The sequence below is a fragment of the Conger conger genome, chromosome 2, assembly GCF_963514075.1.
Source record: "Conger conger chromosome 2, fConCon1.1, whole genome shotgun sequence".
Taxonomy (NCBI): domain Eukaryota; kingdom Metazoa; phylum Chordata; class Actinopteri; order Anguilliformes; family Congridae; genus Conger; species Conger conger.
The window spans coordinates 69,411,297-69,430,815 of NC_083761.1; the positions used below are offsets into that span (position 1 = coordinate 69,411,297).

Sequence of the window (19,519 nt, forward strand, 5' to 3'; positions counted from 1 at the left end):
CATGTGTGTGTGTTAAATGTAAATAAGAGCCACTCAGTATGCTCGATATTGCACGTCTATCTTGTAGCCTAGGCTGCCTTGCTGTAATATACCGTTAGCCTCAATTCATTTCTTCCAGTCTGTCAGTTCTGCTGTCATATTTATATGTATTACGGTATGCCTGTATGTCAGACCATAATATATATGTGTAGTTGTCTTGTTTTTGTTTTTTCTCACTGGGATACCTCTGTTTTGCGTCATATAAATATCTGTGCTTTAATTGTTCATATTGTATGCCATTGATTATGCTCAGGATGTACTGAATTTAAAATAAAATATTTGAAAAGGGGATACATCATTTCCGTTTCCTTGTGGTGGTGATTACACAACATGTGTGTGTCTGTTTGTGTTTCTCTCACACCGCATTTGTGGATGTCATCATGTATGTGCCATGTTCTGTAGAGGTCTGTTCAGGTGGTGGACATCTGTCCATGCTGCAGTTCAACTGAGAGGCATATGTGCAGTGTGTAACTGGTATTTTTAGAAACGCAAGGAAATGTATTTACTTTAATCCAATGTGTAATACATAGCAAAAGCAAGGAGAGAGCAGACAGAGAGGTGTTGCCTTCCTGAATAAAAATGGTTATTTATAAAATAACTGCAAGGTTGAAGACAAAGCTAATTGGTTAAACACAACAAGCTACGTATTACAAATGATCAGCTATGATACCAAACACTCTCTAGAATCTGTCCTTGAGGGTGCTATATCAACCACTGTTTGCACGAATCTAGCTTTTTTTTTTTTTGAGCTTCAACTGCAAGATTCCCCACAAAGAGGCTGTATAAGGATGATTGCTATAGACACTTTTATAGGCATGTGATTGTTGTTTTAATCTAAGTACTGGTGACATTTACAATAACAAGAAGCAACAGCTGAAAAAAAAAAAACTATTCAAATGTGCTTCCTGAAAATGCACTTGAAACCAGAGCAGTTTCTGGGGCACAGACTCGTTGGTAAGAAAGGTTAACACGGCAGACATTCTCACTTTAGAAATGAACTGAACAACATTTGAGTGGATGAAAATAACCCCTCGCAAAGCTGGACACCAGCTGCATTTTCATCATTGGAGAAATAGAGCCATTCTCACCCTAACTGATTTTATTGACATCTTGCATGCCTATTGTGCATGTGATTGATCATGGGCAGATCCAGATGGAAAGGCACAGAGAGAGGTCTGTATTCACAGAGGTCCAACCAAGCCGATGTGGGACCACCCTAAAAATACCAACCGCTTTCCGATTGATTTGAAAAGATACAGATGTGTTGAATTACCAATGATGTTAGTGGTTAGGAGCAGGTGCGTAAATGCCACATAAAATGGCCTCTTATCCCAAAGCAAAAACCAAAAGCATAAGCTTCCATGTCAATAAGGCCTGTTTGAATTAGTTTGCCTTTGAGCCAGATAAGGGGAATCAACTGCTTATGTTTAGTGCGTTCTTAGAAATTGTGCATTATGTACTGCAAAATCTTTAAATAGAGCAAAAGAACACCAAATGGTTACATTCTTCTTTCTTTGATGTATCCGCGTGCGTATGTGTGTGTGTGTGTGTGTGTGTGTGTGTGTGTGTTTATGCATGTATGTGCGTGTGTGTGAGCGTTTAGGTGCACATTTAAGAAGTTGGTGCAAATACTTCCAAATACTTCCTGATGGTTAGTGAAGGAACAGGACAGTTTATATTTGCACATATTTGCATTTCAAAGCTTCTTCAACAGTGAAAAACTCCTGTCATACAAAAGAAGTAAAAAAAAAAAAAGATGGAAAGGGAGACACAGGGAGGGTTCAAATATATTCCATGCTCTTCCATAACAAGTGCAAAGATGAAACTTTATAATGAAAACTGGGAGCTGCAGTTATGTCTGATTGAGCATTAAAACCAGTGAATCACCTGTGAGAGAGCATTCTACTCCACCAGTAATTCTGACTCAGTTCAACATCATTGACAGAACTAGGAAGGAGCTTCTGCACGGGGAAAATGCATAATGGTGTAATGTCTGTTCTGTTAATTTCTGTGTGATGTAGGAAAGGGATGGGGGTTGTTAGCTTATTGTCTTGTAGCTGTTTCATGGTGTTTCATGCGTTCATAGTGCTTGTACCATGCCAATAAAGCAGATTTGGATTTGAATTGAGTGGAATTAAGGGAGATGGATAAAGAGAGCACGGCAATAATGGTCCATGGGGAGGGAGGGAGAATAAAGGGAGAGACACACCTCTACGGTACGCACACATATTCACACCCTTACAGTATGCACACACACACACACACACACACACACACACACAAAAACACACAAAAACACACACACACACACACACACACACACACACCTCTACAGTACACACACATATTCACACCCTTACAGTATGCACACACATACACACATGCACACACACAAAAACACATACACACACATGCACACACACACAACACACACACACACACCTCTACAGTATGCACACATATTCACACACAAACACACACACATACACACACACACACACCTACGGTACACGCACATATTCACACCTTTACAGTATACGCACACACACACACACACACACACACACACCTACAGTACACACACATATTCACACCCATGCAGTATGCACATACACACAGACACACATACACCTTGTAACATAGTAGCATTCAGTTGTGTGTGAGCAACATAGCAAGGATTTAACAAAACAAAATCTTATTAGGCATGTTTTAATGTTTAATATTTGTTATCAGTTAATTAAATCCACAATGGAGAGGGTGTCTCTGAATGGCTGTAAGCTCTAGAGCTAGATCCAGAGTTCTGATATTTAATGGTGATTGACAGGAGCTCTGGTGAGCCTACGTACGTATTTAATATTTGGGAAATAATGGAGTTCCCATGGGACACCTCAATATTTTAAATTATAAATTGTTCCCATTGACAAAGGGAATGTGTTTGAACAACAGGATGACAATTGGTGTATGTTTACAAAAGATGTTATATCTATCTGATCAGACTTTTATAGAACTAAATGGCTGCAGCACATAGCTTTTATCATGTTTAGAGAAACAGAGGTTCGGTATCCCGAAAGCTTGGCCTCTCAGAGCAGGGATTCTCACTGTGGGATAGAATCAGCCATGTTTACCACTGTCAGGAGTACTGCAGTAATTCTGTTACCCTGAGAGGGAGGGCATTGGTCCATAGCGTGGTCCCCACTTAATCTATGGGCCGATGTTGGCTCAGGTGGTAAGAGCAGTCGTCTGGCAGTCGCAAGGTGCTGGTTCGATCCCGCCCGGGGTGTGGCGAAGTGACCCTGTGCAAGACACCCAACAATTGGTGTGTGAGTGTATATTGGATAAAGTGGAGTGCTTTGGATAAAGGTGCTATATAAATGCCAACCCTTTACCATTTATGTCACAACGCTGAGACCTCTTTCTGTTTGGGTGCCAGCTGCATAACAGATGTAAACTGATGGTGGACGTTGCACTGATAATGAAAGGGAATTTTAAAGAATGGTTTAAAATAAAGACAAAATGCCGTAAAATTCACTCCAATCGTCAATGTGTGCGTCATGCCTGTCCGTGCAGCACCCCAGATTTAGATTCGGTCGGGAGTTGTCTTTGAAAGATGGTAGCGTAGCGGGCGACCGATCCGGGCAGCGTGCTCAGGTTGGGGCAGGCAGGGACCGTGAGCGAGGCGCAGCCTGCTGTGGGTTAGCGGGAGTCCCGCTGAGGCTCAGAGAGAAAAGATCTTACGTTCCAGGTTAATGCGACGTGGCCCGGGGTGACGCACGTCCTCAGCATCACCCCTGCCACACCACGGCGAGGGAGCGAGGGAAGCAGGGACGGTAAACCAAACGCAGCGGGACGCGCAAAAGGTCACCTCTAGATTTGAAACATGCCTGGGACGGGATTAGTGAAAAGCCTCGATAAAGATGGGAATTTTTTAAAAGACGTTGAGTGCTTAAAGGGTGTGAAACACGACGCTGAGCAGATGGGAGGGGGCAGAAGATGCAGAATGTTAGAAATGTTAGAAATTGGAGCACAGATATTTACTTTTTTATCTACTGTAAAAAAAAAATCTTAGAAAACAGATTACATTCAGATAGGAGTTATGTACTTTTCCCTGTATTGTTTAATCTATCTGCATATACAGTATGTATTTTTTCTTTGACTCTGTTTTATCTTTGACCATGTCTGGGAAAAGTATTTGAAAAAATGTCTTAATCAAGATGGGAATTTTTCAAATTATAGTACATTTAGAAAAGGCAGGAGAAATCAGGTTGAGCGTAATGAGGTGATGCACAGAAAAAGGTAACGAATACCCAAATAAGATGGGACCCAAATAAGATTTTATACTGTAGAACACACACACACACACCCACACACACACACACACACACACACAAGGCCTGTATGAATTATGAAGTTTAAATGTGAGAGGCAGTTGTAGAGGTAGAGAGAGGTGAGAATGCAGTGAGTGAGTATGTTTTCATTATGCGCCTCTCTGCTCTATAAATCTCCTTCACTGGTTTGTGTGAATAGCCATATTTTGAAATATGCTTATGCTGTCTAAGCAATGAGTGTAGCTATTTTCACATTCTTAATATTTGATGCAAAACTGCGGTGTGCATGTGTGCGTGTGCATTAGTGTGTGTGTCTTTCTGGTAGATACTAGATTTCTCGCTCCTTTCAAGCAAACGCACAGCTGTTCTCTCCTGCCTGCTCTCCCCCCCAGCCCCCGCTTCTCTCACTCTCTCTGTCTTTCTCTCTCTCTTTACATTCCTTATAACTTCAAAAAACACTCTACATTTAAAGGCTTACACATACATTTGCCTCTCTACGCATCAAATTCAAAACAGGCTTTATTGACGTCATACTAAATGTTCAGCTAAAAACAATTTGGGCACTTACTGTGCTTACACATTACTCTCACACAGCAACAGGCCATCCATTTAAAAAAATCTATCGCAATTTAAAACATTCTATAAAGAGCAACATCTATAACTTTGGTATGGCAATTTATTTAATTTCCTTTCCACATCCATCAGATCAAAGAATTTACGATTAGGTTGGCAGATATGCATGGTAGGAGTACTGTCGATGCTCGCTCGGTATTGTAAGACTGCGGCCAGTTTGTTTGTTTATCTGCGTGTGTGATGCGTGTCATTTGCGTGTGTGTGTAATGTACCTGCTGACATGTATGCGAGTACATGTGTGTACTGTATTCCTCTCCTCTCCGGGCAGGAAGGTCAGAAGCTGTTGTCCTCTCTGTCAAACGGCAGAAGCTACTGAAAGTGGGGCTAAGTCTAGTTTGTACGTGGTTGACGTACCCTTTAGTAAAACTAGGTTGGGCTCCGAAAAGAAAACAAATCTAAGAATAGATGTATTTTATATTAAATGTTAAATTGATGCCCTGATTCCCTGTAATTACCGAAGGCCCAATGGCACTTATGCCTCAATGTCCTAGCTATATCAGTCCAGCCATAAAATTACATCCCAGTTATACCGGTCAGATGAATCCCTTGTTTTCCACTACAGATGAAGTATGATATGGTGAGTGTTCTACAATATGGCTGCAGTGCGTGACCCAGATAGGCAGTGTGCAATGGCAGACTTTTTGGTTATTCTTGACCCCCATCCCGGCCCACTGCATTATAAAGCCCATTGAGATCCATGGAACATGCTATATAAATTACATCCTTTATGCAGGCTTGACTCTATGCCCAAGCCATAATCATCCTGCTTGTATTAAGTTATGAGCTTCCTTGCAGTCTGAGAGTTCAAAGGTATAAAAAGACAAATGGCTACACATATCTAAGCCCCATGTAGGCCCTCTGGGACGTTTTGCACCCCCAAATCATTAAAAGTTGGGCTTTAGAACAAGATAAAGCGAATGGGCAGCCACTGATTACTTTTGCAATAAAAAAAGTCATTACTACTGATATTATGCTTTGAATTAAATACCACTCTGTGGATCTCTGGCAAAGTGTAACTGTACTGCGTGCCCGGAATGGACGCTACAGTACATTAACACTGCCCTTACAGAGAGAGAGAGGCAGAATCCGGGAATTCAATTATATCTGTATCTTGGCAGTAAATTTAGCTGAATAAATGGGATAGAGGGAGAGGGCGAACAGAGTGGAGGGAGGGAGAGTGAGGAGGGAGAGTGGGAAAGGGAGATGAATTAGGAATGTGGGAATGAAGGTGGAAACAGACGGAAAGAGGGTTTCTAGTAAAGGCTAAATGGGTGGTGTTGGGGGTGGGGCGAGAAACTAAAAGCTTTTGTCCTTACTGTGACTGTGTGTGTGTGTCTGTGTGCGTGAGAGAGAGAGAAAACAGAGAGAGAGAGAGCGTTTGTACTTGGCTGCACATATGTTAGAACCCCACCCCCATTGCCTTGGCTGTGGTATAATCTTATAAACAGAGAGAAGGTAACGGATCAACCCATCTCCCTCCCATGGGGTAAGGGGGAAAGGGAGGCTTTGATGTTGAGTGGAGCATGTAGCCTTGCACCCAAGAGTTCAGCATGACTGACACACATGACCGATTTCACACGCTAATGCACAATTTTACACACAGAGGAGCCACAATGCATGCATTGTGTGTAAGAACACACACTCAGACAGACACAGATGCGCAGGCCCGCACACATGCACGCACACGCACACATGCACACGCACACACATACATGCACACACACACACAAACACACACACACACACATACACACACACACACACACACCACCTTCTAAAGATGTTGCATCAACATTGCATTCTCTAAATAAATTATGATAGTGAAAAAAAGCAGTAATGTGGAAATGTGGTTTTCCACTTCAGATGCAGTGTGTGTATAAACACCCAGCTTTAACCACTGCTTTAATCGCCTACTTTACCTCTTTACCTTTTTTCCAGGATGATCACTCAATGTTCTTCCAGTTTGGCCCCTCCATTGAGCAACAGGCCTCAGTGATGTTGAACATCATGGAGGAGTATGACTGGTACATATTTTCCATCGTCACCACCTACTACCCCGGTTATCAGGACTTTGTCAACAAGGTAACCGTAGCTGCCTGCAATGGTTTTACGTGTTCGCAAAACAATGCATGGCACAGTGGAGCAACAAATGGAAGGCCTTGATTCAACTGCTTCAGCTAAAAACCAAAACTAAAAAACATCTAATGCAGACAACACCATCCAGCCAACCATAATATTCACACACTGGAAAGTGAATGCTTTTTCTAGAGCATAACGAGTGCTTACAGTACATGACAAGTAAATGGGATTCATAGCATACATTCAGTACATTCAGATGTTTTGCTTTTCTATGTTTTATGAGGGAGTAGTCAATTCGTTTGTGGAACTTTTTTCAGAAGATGTGATGTATTCACTTTCAGTGTTTCTGAGATTTGGTCCATTTACACTGTGTGTGTCTATGTGTATCTGCATGTGTGCATGCGTGCATATTTGTGTATGTGTGTGTTTGTGTATGTGTGTGTATGTGCCTGTGTGTATGTGTGTGTATGGGTGTGTGTGTATGCATATGTATGTGCATGTCTGTATGCGTGTGTGTGTGTGTATGTATGTGTGTGTATGTGTGTATGTGTGCGTGTGTATGTGCATGTGTGTATATATGTGTGTGTGTGTGTGTATATATGTATGTGTGCATGTATGTGTGTGTCTGTATGTGTGTGTGTATGTGCGTGTGTGTATATGTGTGTGTATGTGCGCGTGTATGTGTGCGTGTGCATGTATGTGTGTGTCTGTATGTGTGTGTGTATGTGCGTGTGTGTATATGTGTGTGTATGTGTGTATGTGCGCGTGTATGTGTGCGTGTGTATATATGTGTGTGTGCATGTATGTGTGTGTCTGTATGTGTGTGTGTGTATGTGCGGGTGTGCATATGTGTGTGTATGTCTGTGTGTGTGTATGTCTGTGCTCCACAGATCCGCAGCACCATAGAGAACAGCTTTGTGGGCTGGGAGCTGGAGGAGGTGCTGCTGCTGGACATGTCGCTGGATGACGGCGACTCCAAGATCCAGAACCAGATGAAGAAGCTGCAGAGCCCCGTCATGATGCTGTACTGCACCAAGGAGGAGGCCACCACCATCTTCCAGGTGGCCCACTCTGTGGGGCTCACCGGCTACGGCTACACCTGGATCATCCCCTCGCTGGCGGCCGGAGACGCTGACAACGTGCCTGCGGAGTTTCCCACAGGTACGGCCGACTGGGGCCAGTGGGGACCGAGAGCCCACAGAGTCACTGTCACCTGCCACCAGATTCTGTCAGATGCAAGGTGGAGTATTTTCACACCAGCCATTTTGGAAACATACTTCTCAATCGCTTCCTAATGACTCATAACTCACTTTAGAAATATAGGAATGAACAGGTTTGAGAACGAATTTTGGTCGGTTGAATCCGGAAGGTGCCAGTGCTGTGGCTGGTGATGTGGATTTGCCGATTGTGCCACCTGTGGAATGGGATGGTTCAGTTGGATAGTTCATCGCTATCTAGGGGTTGATCAAGTGCCTGTAGATTGCAGCCAAAAGGCGCATTTGAAAGTTCTTCCTCCGATTCCTCTCTATGTGAGCTTAGCTCTAGTCTGTGGTGTGTAAGGAAGCAGCCTTCGACACCACGTGTTTCGGAGGAGAACCGTGGATGTTTACGCTCTCCCAAATCGGCAGTAGGGTTTGCAGACATTGGACATCAGAAATTGAGGTGGGAATTGGATATATGTGGCCCCATGTTGGTCGCTAAAGCCACAAAAAAAGGGTTTAGTTGGCCTGACTTGAATTTCATATTTAATCATCTGGTTTTCATCGCACTCAAAGTGTAATACAGGAATTGCCTGCATGTCCCCCAAGGATGTAAGTTGCAAAATTGCTGGAAAACAGCCAGGACTTGTAACATATCAGATTAAAACACTTCAGTCAGAACCCTATTGTCCCCTACGTGACTTGGGGGAAGCATTGTTCTGCTTTAACCCTGTGCAGTGCACTGGGCAGGTGGTTTGGACCAGAGTAGTTCCGACCCCTGCCAAGCGTCATACTGTGCTTTCAAAGCAAGTCAAGTCTGTGGCCTACGCTTTGCTCATGATCCGTCCATTAGAGCAGAGCGAACTGCTTCCACAGCTCGGCCCTTATCGCTCTATCCTTTACTCTTTCATGCACAGGTCTCATCTCTGTGTCATATGATGAGTGGGATTATGGCCTGGAGGCTCGAGTTCGTGACGCGGTGGCTGTCATCGCCATGGCAACCTCCACCATGATGCTGGACCGTGGGCCACACACCCTTTTGAAGTCCGAATGCCACGGAGCCCCCGACAAGAAAGGGCCGAGCGCCGGGAACCCAAACGAAGTGCTCAGGTGCGTCAGCGCTCCTCTGAACGCCGTGCGGGGGGGCGAGGCGTGCCACACCCCTCGCTCTACAGGGCTCCGAAGGTCTGGGACCAACGGAAAGGTGCTGTAAAGATGACCTGTCCATCATTCTTCATCGTCATCGTCATCGTCATCGTCCAAAACCTAAACCTAATCATCATCTTCGTCTTCGTCATCGTCGTCATCATCATCATCCTATACCTAATCCTAATCCTAATCTTCATCATCATCATCATCATCATCATCATCATCCTACACCTAAACCCAATCCTAATCTTCCTCATCATCATCATCCCAATCCTGATCATCACCATCATCATCATCATTTTAGAAATGTGTTCATAGTGCAAAATCATAGCACGTCGTCATATTTGAGTTTCTTTCTGTAGTCGGATACAGCAAAACTCTTCAGTCATATATTTTAGGGCATGAATATTATTTAATGTTTGCATTTGTTCATAGTGATACATTTCTGGATGCTTCCAGGCAAGGCAGATTGCTTGAGTTGTTTTTTTGGTGGTTTTAACATTCTGGTGTCATTTTCTTTTTTGCCATTTTCCCTGTTATTAGGGCTGTACTTGTAGGTTTCTCTTTCTCTAGGCTGTGTTTAAAGGATTTTCAGCAGTCTCACATCATTCAGCACTTCCAGCCATTCGCCGAGGTAAACTGGGATTGTTTCGGGTTATTCATATTTTAGGGGTGAATTCAGCTGCTGCTTTTCACATTTTCAAAACGGGAGCTTTTCAGCATGCACACATTATACGAACAAAAATGTATCAGTGTCCAATTCATTCATGTTCATTTTTCTTATTCCTGAAGTTGTGGAGTGTGTACCACAAGACAGAGTGAAGAGCATGTTCAATTTAAATTCTTTTGGTGAATATTCCCCAGGTAAATGGCTGTCAATCCTGTTCATGCATTAATGTACAGTAGTGTGCAAAGATTTGGGCACCTCTGGTCAGAAAGCCATTTACAATTAATACCCAAGTGAACAGAAGCAAATCTGACCTCTAAATGGTACAACGTTAAACATGACACATTTCTTCTCATTTTAGAGCAAGATTACTTTTTATTTTCATTTTTTACAGTTTCAAAAAAGAAAAGGAAAAAGGCCCTGTGCAAAAGTTTGGGAGCCCGGTCAGTTAGTACTTTATAATTTCTTCTCGGGCAACTATAACAGCTTTAAATGCTTCCTGTAACCGGTTAAGAGTCTTTCAACTCTCTCTTTTGGAATTTTTCCCCATTCTTCCTGGCAGAACACCTCAAGCTCAGAAATATTCTTTGACCTTTTTACCTGTACAGCATGTTTGAGATCTCTCCACTTGAATAATATTCAAGTCTGAGGACTGTGGTGGCCATTCCAAATCCGTCTTTCCTGGAGGTACTTCATGGTTGATTTTGAGGTATGCTTTGGATCATTGTCTTACTGGAATACTCAATCTCTCTTCAACTTCAATGTTTGGACTGACTTTTGAACATTAACCTCTAGAAGGTCTTGATGTTTGGGGGAATCCATTCTTCCTTCCACTCGCACAATATTTCCTGTGTTCCCAGCTGCCACACAACCCCAAAGCATAATGGATCCACCTCCATGCTTCACAGTTGGCAAGGTGTTATTCTCCATAAAGGCTTCACCACAAAGCTGTTTTCTATGGCACTGCGGATCTGTGGTGCACATATATACACACATACACACACACGCACATACACACACATCCAAACATGCACATACACACACATATATGCACACATACACACACACACACACACACACACACACATACACATACAGACATGCACATACATACATACACACATGCACATACAAACACATACACATACCGTCTTTGGTGGTGGCCAAAAATTTGGGTTTTATCAGTCCAAAGCACATTTTTCCAAAAGGCTTCAGGCTTCTCAATGTTTTCTTTTGCATACTTCAGATGCTTAATTTAGTCATTCTGGCAACTCTGCCATGTAGTCTTTGTTGTTTAAAGTATGTTGTATTGTTGTCCTGTGAACAGCTAGACCTGTGTTTGCCACACTTTTTTCAGGTCTTTTGCTGCGATGTGTGGGTTCTTCTGGGCATTTCTCACCAGGTCTCGGGCCATTCTATCTGAAATCTTTCTTGGTCTTCCAGACCTTGCCTCGACTGTTCCATTTTATTTCCATTTTCTAATAATGTTTCTGACAGTAGAAATAGGTAGGTTTAAACATTGAGAGAGTTTTTGTAGCTAACTTGGACAATTGTTTAGAGGAACTCAGGGTTGTTAACACCCGACAGAACAGCCACTGCAGTTGGATACTGTAGAAGGTTACTTCAGAATAAAATGTTCAGCCCTGGAAATGAATTATACTCACCTGACTCACTGAAGCGCTAACGAGTAAATCACCTGGGTCTGTGCCTTAGTAGTCATCATTTAACAAAGAATAATCCAAAAGGGTTCCCAAACTTTTTCACAGGGCCCTTTTCCCTTGTTTATCATTTATAAATAGTAGAAAATTTAAATAAAAAGCAATCTTGCTTTAAAATTTGAAGAAAGGCCTCATGTTTAACTCTGTATCATTTAGAGTTCAGGTTTGCTTTCGATCACTTACAGATTCATTGTGACAGACATTTACGTCACTCTGGATAAGAACGTCTGCCAAATGACATTAATGTAATTTAAACCAGGGGTGCCCAAATTTTTGAACCCGACTGTATATCCCCAATGAAGGAGATCAGTTCCCTTTGCTTGTATTTACTGGACTGCAGTGTACAGCAGTCTTGTTTTTAGCCAGAGGTGGTTGGTGAGCTGCAAAGAAGAGAAAAAACAGATTATGCTTTTATTGCACAGCGTTATCCTACTTCTGAACATTTTGCACAATTAACAAGAATAAGGATGATAACAAGGATACCAAGCTCACTCAAAGTGCCACAGACTGCACAGAATGTTTGACACAAAGGAATAAAACTCAATCTTGCTGATGCGCAATCTTTTCTTTAACCAGGCAGGATAATGATCTAAAATAGCTTCAGGTTTAAAGCGAGATGCTCTGCTCTGCCTGATTCTTGCCCACAGATCGCCAGTGGCTTAATCCATGCTGCATTTCCTTTATTTTGATCATACAAGTGTATGGAAGAATGGTTATTATGCTTGCGGTAGGTTCTGTTATTCAAAAAATTGATGTGTCAATTTCTTGTGAAAGGTAGCTCTTTGTACACTGGTAAGCCCATTTGTACTCAGTCAGGCAATGAGTGTCCCACTGGGGCCAACAGCTTACATTTTTTTTGCCCGTGAGGAAAGTTGCTGTATTAAGGTAACAGATACTTTTAAGGTATTCATTTTTAAATTCACTGATCTATACTGTATGGTATCCAGGCCATCTGAAATAATGTGGTCAGTTAAGGGAAGGGGCCATCTTAATGGATAAAGTTGAAATTGTGGCCTGGCCTTGAACTGGCCACGATTATCTCTGATAAATGGTGTGGAAACAATTTTTGCATATGTTTGATATTTTTACTGACTTTATTTTTACAAATTTAATGGTGGATTAGGCAGGTAATCACTGATAAATTACGTAGATATATTAATCATTGATTATTTAAATCAGACGTATTAAAAATCAATACAGAAGATCCTTGCCTGATGCTGTCATTACGCCGTTTCTTTGAGTGAAATATATTCTGTGAAATCCAGTTTACTTTGCTGGTTGTTGTTTAAATGATCAACTCTAATGATTTTGGTAATATGTGTGGTAATATGTACATGAGTAATGAAATACAGTGAAAGTTTATAACAGAGGATGTGTACTGAGGACAGCGAGTCCCAGATGCTTTCTTTATACAGCGATGCGTGACTATTTTTGGATGTAGCTCTGTAGAAAATGGCAGACTGCAGGCAGACCCAGTGCTTCACTGAGCCATGGCTTGTGGTGGTTTGGGCCGCTCCATCTTATTTTGGTACAATACATTGCATTACATTGGAATGGTAATGCTCTCATCTGATTCCTCACAGGAATTATTAACTGCCCTAGATGATTGGCTACAAACTGTAGATAATCTTGCCAAAAATTGCCAAAATCTTTGAAACCTTCTCTGAGCATTCATATGAAATGTCCAATAAACCATTCCATTGTTTAATTTGGCAAATAAAATTAGCAACAATTAAAAATTTCCAACCTCGTTTAGCTCACTCTTTCTCTCACTTGTTCATTCTCCCCCTCCCGTAGACCACCCATTAGTGCATTTGCACATATCCAGTACTTCGAAATACACATTTAGTTATAATTCGTGGACAGTGTATAGCGATTCCTATGTGTGCACTCTTCAAAGGAAGGGTTCTGAAAGGATTCTTTGGCTTGTCGTCATAGGGGAACCCTTGTTAGCTCTTTACGGAACCATGTTAGGTGTAAAAAGGGTGACAGTAACCAGACCATTTTGCCTGGCAAAACCCTGGAAGTGGATAGGGGTCCTCTACAGGGACACAGTGGAGCATTCAGTATACAGTCTGCTATTTGTGTGTCAGTGCATGCTGTAATATTTCCAGTCTCAGAATAAAATAAAATAAATCATAATACAATAATATAGTATGGTGTAATATTACGTATATTCTGTAAAGGGATTATTTTTCAAGGGATCCCTTAACAAGGGGCGGCGGTGTATTGCATTAATACCGTATTACTATATTCTTATGGGCGTGATTCAATAATTTGTACTAATTAAAAGGACACCCAATTAATATTACATTTTTCATTATTATGTGATTCATTTCATTATTCACAGAAAGCATGTGTGAATGCATACTATGCTTGTGTGCACTGAGTGTGCATGAGTGTGAAATGTGCTTGCATGTTTGTGTGTATGGCGTGGGGGTCTTTATCTGAACTGCGCTAACCTCTCTCAGGATTTGCACATTAACTAAGGGGAGACGCATGGAGACGGGTAGGCGCCGCCAGAGTGTACAGTATGTGGATATTAATAATTGCCTTTAGGCACACGCCGAAAGCAAAAAAACATGAGGGAGGACAGTATATAGGAAGGTGAGAGAGCCAGCTATACTGTACACGTAACTTTACATAAATATGCAGAAAGTGAGAGATAGAGGGGAGCGGGGGCAGTAGTTAGGGTAAAAAGATGCCCCTATCTTCCTCTCTCTCAGTCTCTCTCTCGGGTGAGATTATTGTTCCCATGGCAACGCGGCAGATTGCTTGGAAATCGCCGTGGTTGTGGGCGCCATGGCAACACATTACATATGCTGGTGAGTCTCCCTCAGTACTCAGCCTCAGTTGGAGTGTATATTTATCCATATACATATAATATATAACATTATACAGAGACTCCAAACAAATTATATACCATAAAGTAGTTTTTGTGGGCAGCGATTAAGTGTGTTAACAAAGCATTAGATGCGGCAAATAAATTGTGTGTGCTTGGTTAAATGCATGTTAACTGCAAATAGGGTCTATTTCATCCATTCATTTTTACAGCTTAGCTTTGCAATTAAGTGTAATTAAGAATGGGTCATATAGCATACCTGTAAACATGTACAGTAGCTACAGAAACACACATGATTGTGTATGTACGTACACATGTGACATTACAGTCGCTGTTCACTTCTTAGAGTTACAGGTATGTGTATATACGTACACGTTGTACTGCTGAACACGTTCATGGTTGGGTTCATTTGTTCACACTGGTTATTTATTTCTTGTATTCATGTTTGTGAGGCAGAGTGTTGTCATGGAAATGCCAACCCACAGAGAGAGAGAGAGAGAGAGAGAGAGAAAGAGAGAGAGAGGGAGGGAGAGAGAGCCAGAGAGAGAGAGAGAAAGAGTGAGAGAGAGAGAGACAGAGAGAGAGAGAGAGAGAGAGAGAAAGAGTGAGAGAGAGAGAGAGAGAGAGAAAGCCAGAATGGAGAAGAGATGATCTGAGTTTATCTGACATGCACATGCTGGCACACAAAGACACAGGCACACGCACTCACACATACACGCACGCACACACACACACACAGGCATACACACATACACACACAGATACTGTACACACACACACCTGGTAACTGAGAAACACTCCCATATGCAAGATACACATATTGCTGTATTCAGTGATGCTGTGTTAATACTAACGTGTTGAAAACTGGAACCCCGCTGTCACACTGCTGCTAGTGGAAGAACACAGTGTTTTATTTCACAAGAAGGAGAAAAGGAATCATTCCTTTGTGTAAGAAGTGTTTTATATTCACAGTACATTTTGAAGTTTTTCTGGTGCCATTTTGCCAATTTCTGGAAGAAAGGGCCAAAATGTAGTTCCACGTAAACTGCCATGCTGAAACTGCTGTAAGGGAATGCTGTTTTTTCTAAGGAAAGTGCTACAACTAATTGCACAAAACTGAATGAAAATATTTACCCAGATTATGTTGGTGAGGGAGAAAAAGGCTGGAAAGAATTTACCCTCAATCCTTTAATGCAACTGCTGAACAACTTAAGTGTGTCTGTGTCTGTGTGTGTGTGTGTGCGTGCCTGTGCATGTGCGTGCGTGTATGTGTGTGCATGTGTGTGTGCATGTGCGTGTGTGCATGTGTATCCGTGTGTGTGTGTATGTGTGTGTGTGCATGTGCGTGTGTGCATGTGTGTGTGCGTGTGTATGTGTGTGCATATGTGTGTGCATGTGCGTGTGTGCATGTGTGTGTGCGTGTGTGTGTATGCACGTGTGTAGTTCTACAGATTAAAAGTTAAGCATACGTGAAAGGAAACTTAAACCCCATACCAAAGCATAGAAATTGATAGCGTTGTCATTGGCTGTCCAGCGACAGTGACTGACAGAAGAAACTGGTCACAGGCTCTGGGGCAGAAGAGGAAGCTGGGCCTGCTCAGCAGATGAGTAGCCCTGAGCAGATCGGGTGTGAAGTAGGTGTTGAAGTGGGTGTGGGATTTTCATAGCATCTGGCAGTGGGGGACTTGTGGGAGAGAAGCAATAACACAGGCCCCTGTGCAGTAAATGGGTGATACTGTAGTAGGGGTGTGATTGGTTGGTAATGTCATACTCCAGCCCACACCATGGTGGCATGATGGAGCTTCGCTGGCACACAAATGTTGTGGCAGCACAGCTATGGAGCTGCAAAGGAAGTGCCAGTTACCAGGGTGAGGAGGGTACCTTAACCGCAAACATGTGGACTGTTAAAAATATATTTAAGTCTTGCTAGTGTCTTGAGTCCAGTCAAGGGGCAGTGTATGAGGAAATGCTGGTTTAATTCCCATATTGTCTGTGTTACAGGTATCTGATGAATGTTACCTTTGAGGGACGTAACCTGTCATTCAGTGAGGATGGCTATCAGATGCACCCTAAACTAGTCATCATCCTGCTGGACAAGGAAAGGCAATGGGACAGGGTAAGTCCCTCTCGTTCCGCTCTCCTCATTTCATACTAAATACAGATAAATGCAGAGAAACAGCCTTTTATTTATTTCTCCCTGTCTCTCCAAGGCCTATGTTTCCATGGTCTTAACGCTCGGTCTAAAACGCAACACGCAAGTGCATTTAGGGCATGGCCAGACCCACTTTTTCTAATTTCACGGCAGATAGTTCAACTGCAAAGTAAGGTTCAAAAGCGCTGGTCTTAGTGGCTTAATTACTTAATAGGTGTGCTTTGGGCTTAACGTGATAAACAGCCAGGATGCGGGACAGAAGAACCAAACGCAGACTCAGAGATGATGAGAAGAAGGCAGGCTTTATTAACCGAGGGTAGATCCAAAACGTAATCCAGAAACAGGCAATGGTCGTAGTCCAGGCAGACAGGTACATGTCTGAGCAGTATGTAATCGGAAAAACAGGCAAAGACCAGGTAGACAGACCAAACAAACCAAACTACAAACACAAGATCCAAATACACAGGAAGTCCAAAGCCAAGCAAAGATCAAAACCAGAAAAAGCTAAACAAAAAACAATTTACAGAAAAACAGATGGGAAATTGGAAAATACAGGCTGGAACCGGGGTAGGGGACAGGTAAAATGAACTAGCAAAGGAAAAGAGCAAACAGGTGGGCTTAAGTACAAAACTGATTCATAGTCAATGAGAAGCAGGTGAGAGACTTGACAGAATGACAGGAAGGAAATACATATAAGGAGTGGGAGGCGGAGACACTAAATACAGGGTGAAAGGCAGAACTGACTAAGAGAACTACGGAAAGCGACATGGGACAGGACGGAGAAAAGCGAGCCAGACGAAAGGGAAAAAACAACGGGCAAAAGGCACGGACGTGACAATAAACCAATCAGAATGTCGTCTTCCATTCACTTTAATCCCATAAATCGCATAGGCTCGTTTATTTGCGTTCATTCCTTATTTCCAGTGTGAAATTCACAATCGATATGGAAACAGGACATACTGTTTGAAACGGTAAAACTCTTTCTATGTGTATAATGACATTTACAATGTCATTGCTTTAATGAGAATGGTTCCTTATTTTGTACATGTAACACATGGGGTGGCAAAACAAGCATCTTCAACTTTGTCAGGAGAAACAATTAGTGTAATATCTACTGCATCTGGCTGCAGCATGATGGTTTCAGGCTCAAACATTTAAATGGGGACTACATATTAAAAAAATGACTGAACTAAAATCTGAGTCTGCACTTTGAAATGTTTGATTCCAAACAGAGAAAATAAAATATTGAATGAGAAAGAGCAGAAAAAGGCCTGGTGATTCCTTTTGAATGGCAGTGTACCTGCTAGTGCATGGGTCCACTAACATGACATTAATTGAGTGATTTATTTTTAGAAGGCTTATTTTTCTTAATTAGATGTTCACTTCTCTTTAGAATTATGTTGTTCAGTTTTGGGGTAACAGGTGATATCACTGGGATTTTAATTCTTTAAAGAATGGAAATCTGTAATAAAAGAAATGGGAAGAATAAGAAGATAAGAATAAGAATAAAGATATTGCATTTGTTCGGCTAAATAATTGCAATATTTGCTGGACAATATTTTGGATTTGGTTATTCAATCTATTCAACTATTTTGTCTGCTTACAAGGTAATAGATGAAGCAGCTCTTAAGCCGGTATTTTGGTTCATTAATTGGACATGCGGTTCACCATCACGCCTTCTAAAGTCCTGAAATGTGTGCTCACACATCCATGACTTTTGGCAATGGATTATTGTTATGCAACACACAACATGCCACAAATAATATTCAGGTTGTTTGAGGGCTGTATTGCATATACGTATGTATATTACTATCTTATTATTGCACCGTTAAAATAGCAATGAAACTGCAACATGACTTAAGACCACGTTTTGGTTGGCCATAATGCAAATGCTTTCAGTTGCATCGAAATACCAATATGCCATGCTATCCATTGCCATGACCACACCTTATTTTAAAGGAGTAACATGGTGGTTGGTCACACTTTCAGGGTTTTTATATGCAAGTTGCACAAGAGGACATTGAAGAAACACGATGGAAGTATTTAATATGTCCGTTCTTTTGTTTAGACAACCGGTTGAAAATGTTCTCTTCGTAGTCCGTTATGCGAGCATAAACACTCCCCTTATCCCTCCCCTATGACTCGTGACCGATAGTTTGCGCCGCTGGCCAACAGGCAAATATTTGACGTTAGGTTCACTTAAGGACTAATACACAATTTCTGGTTATACTAATTTAGTTAGCTACCTAGCTAGTTTGCTTTCATATGGACGTTGTAGTTGTGCTTTTTTTCTTAACTTGGGCCAGCTAGCTAACAAATCATATTATTGGATAAGTCTGCGCCCTTAACTTAGCTATTGATAGTGCATTTACTAAATTAGCTAGTTTGTGAAAATAGTCTCCCAAGATGAGCGCGTGTCATGGAGGTAGCTATGGTAACAAACAACAATTGTGGAAAGTGGGGGCACGGTGAACTTTATAGTGGGAAATGTTCGTTTTAAAATACATTTACATGACTGAATAATATATATTTTTTAAATGCACATTTGTTTTATTGTTGCCTAAAGACAACTGGCAAGTGTCACATTCAACCACCATGCTATTCTTTTAAGCCCAAGCTGCCCATAAGAGTACCTGGTCATTTGCTATTTTAACAGCGTAAAATGACAATTGCATTGGTCTGAAACTAGATAAAAACACTGTTTTGGTTACCATTA

The 19,519-nt window shown here is 41.8% G+C and overlaps 1 protein-coding gene across 1 annotated transcript in view; it reads left to right on the forward strand.

Annotated features, from left to right (window-relative positions):
• grin2bb (glutamate receptor, ionotropic, N-methyl D-aspartate 2B, genome duplicate b) overlaps window positions 1–19,519 on the forward strand; it is a 53,364-nt gene that overhangs the window by 19,171 nt on the left and 14,674 nt on the right. Inside the window, exons 2-5 of the mRNA XM_061231302.1 lie at window positions 6,936–7,079; window positions 7,967–8,237; window positions 9,193–9,385; window positions 16,653–16,767. Coding sequence (XP_061087286.1) covers window positions 6,936–7,079; window positions 7,967–8,237; window positions 9,193–9,385; window positions 16,653–16,767 — 723 coding nt within the window. The remainder of the gene's footprint in view (window positions 1–6,935; window positions 7,080–7,966; window positions 8,238–9,192; window positions 9,386–16,652; window positions 16,768–19,519) is intronic.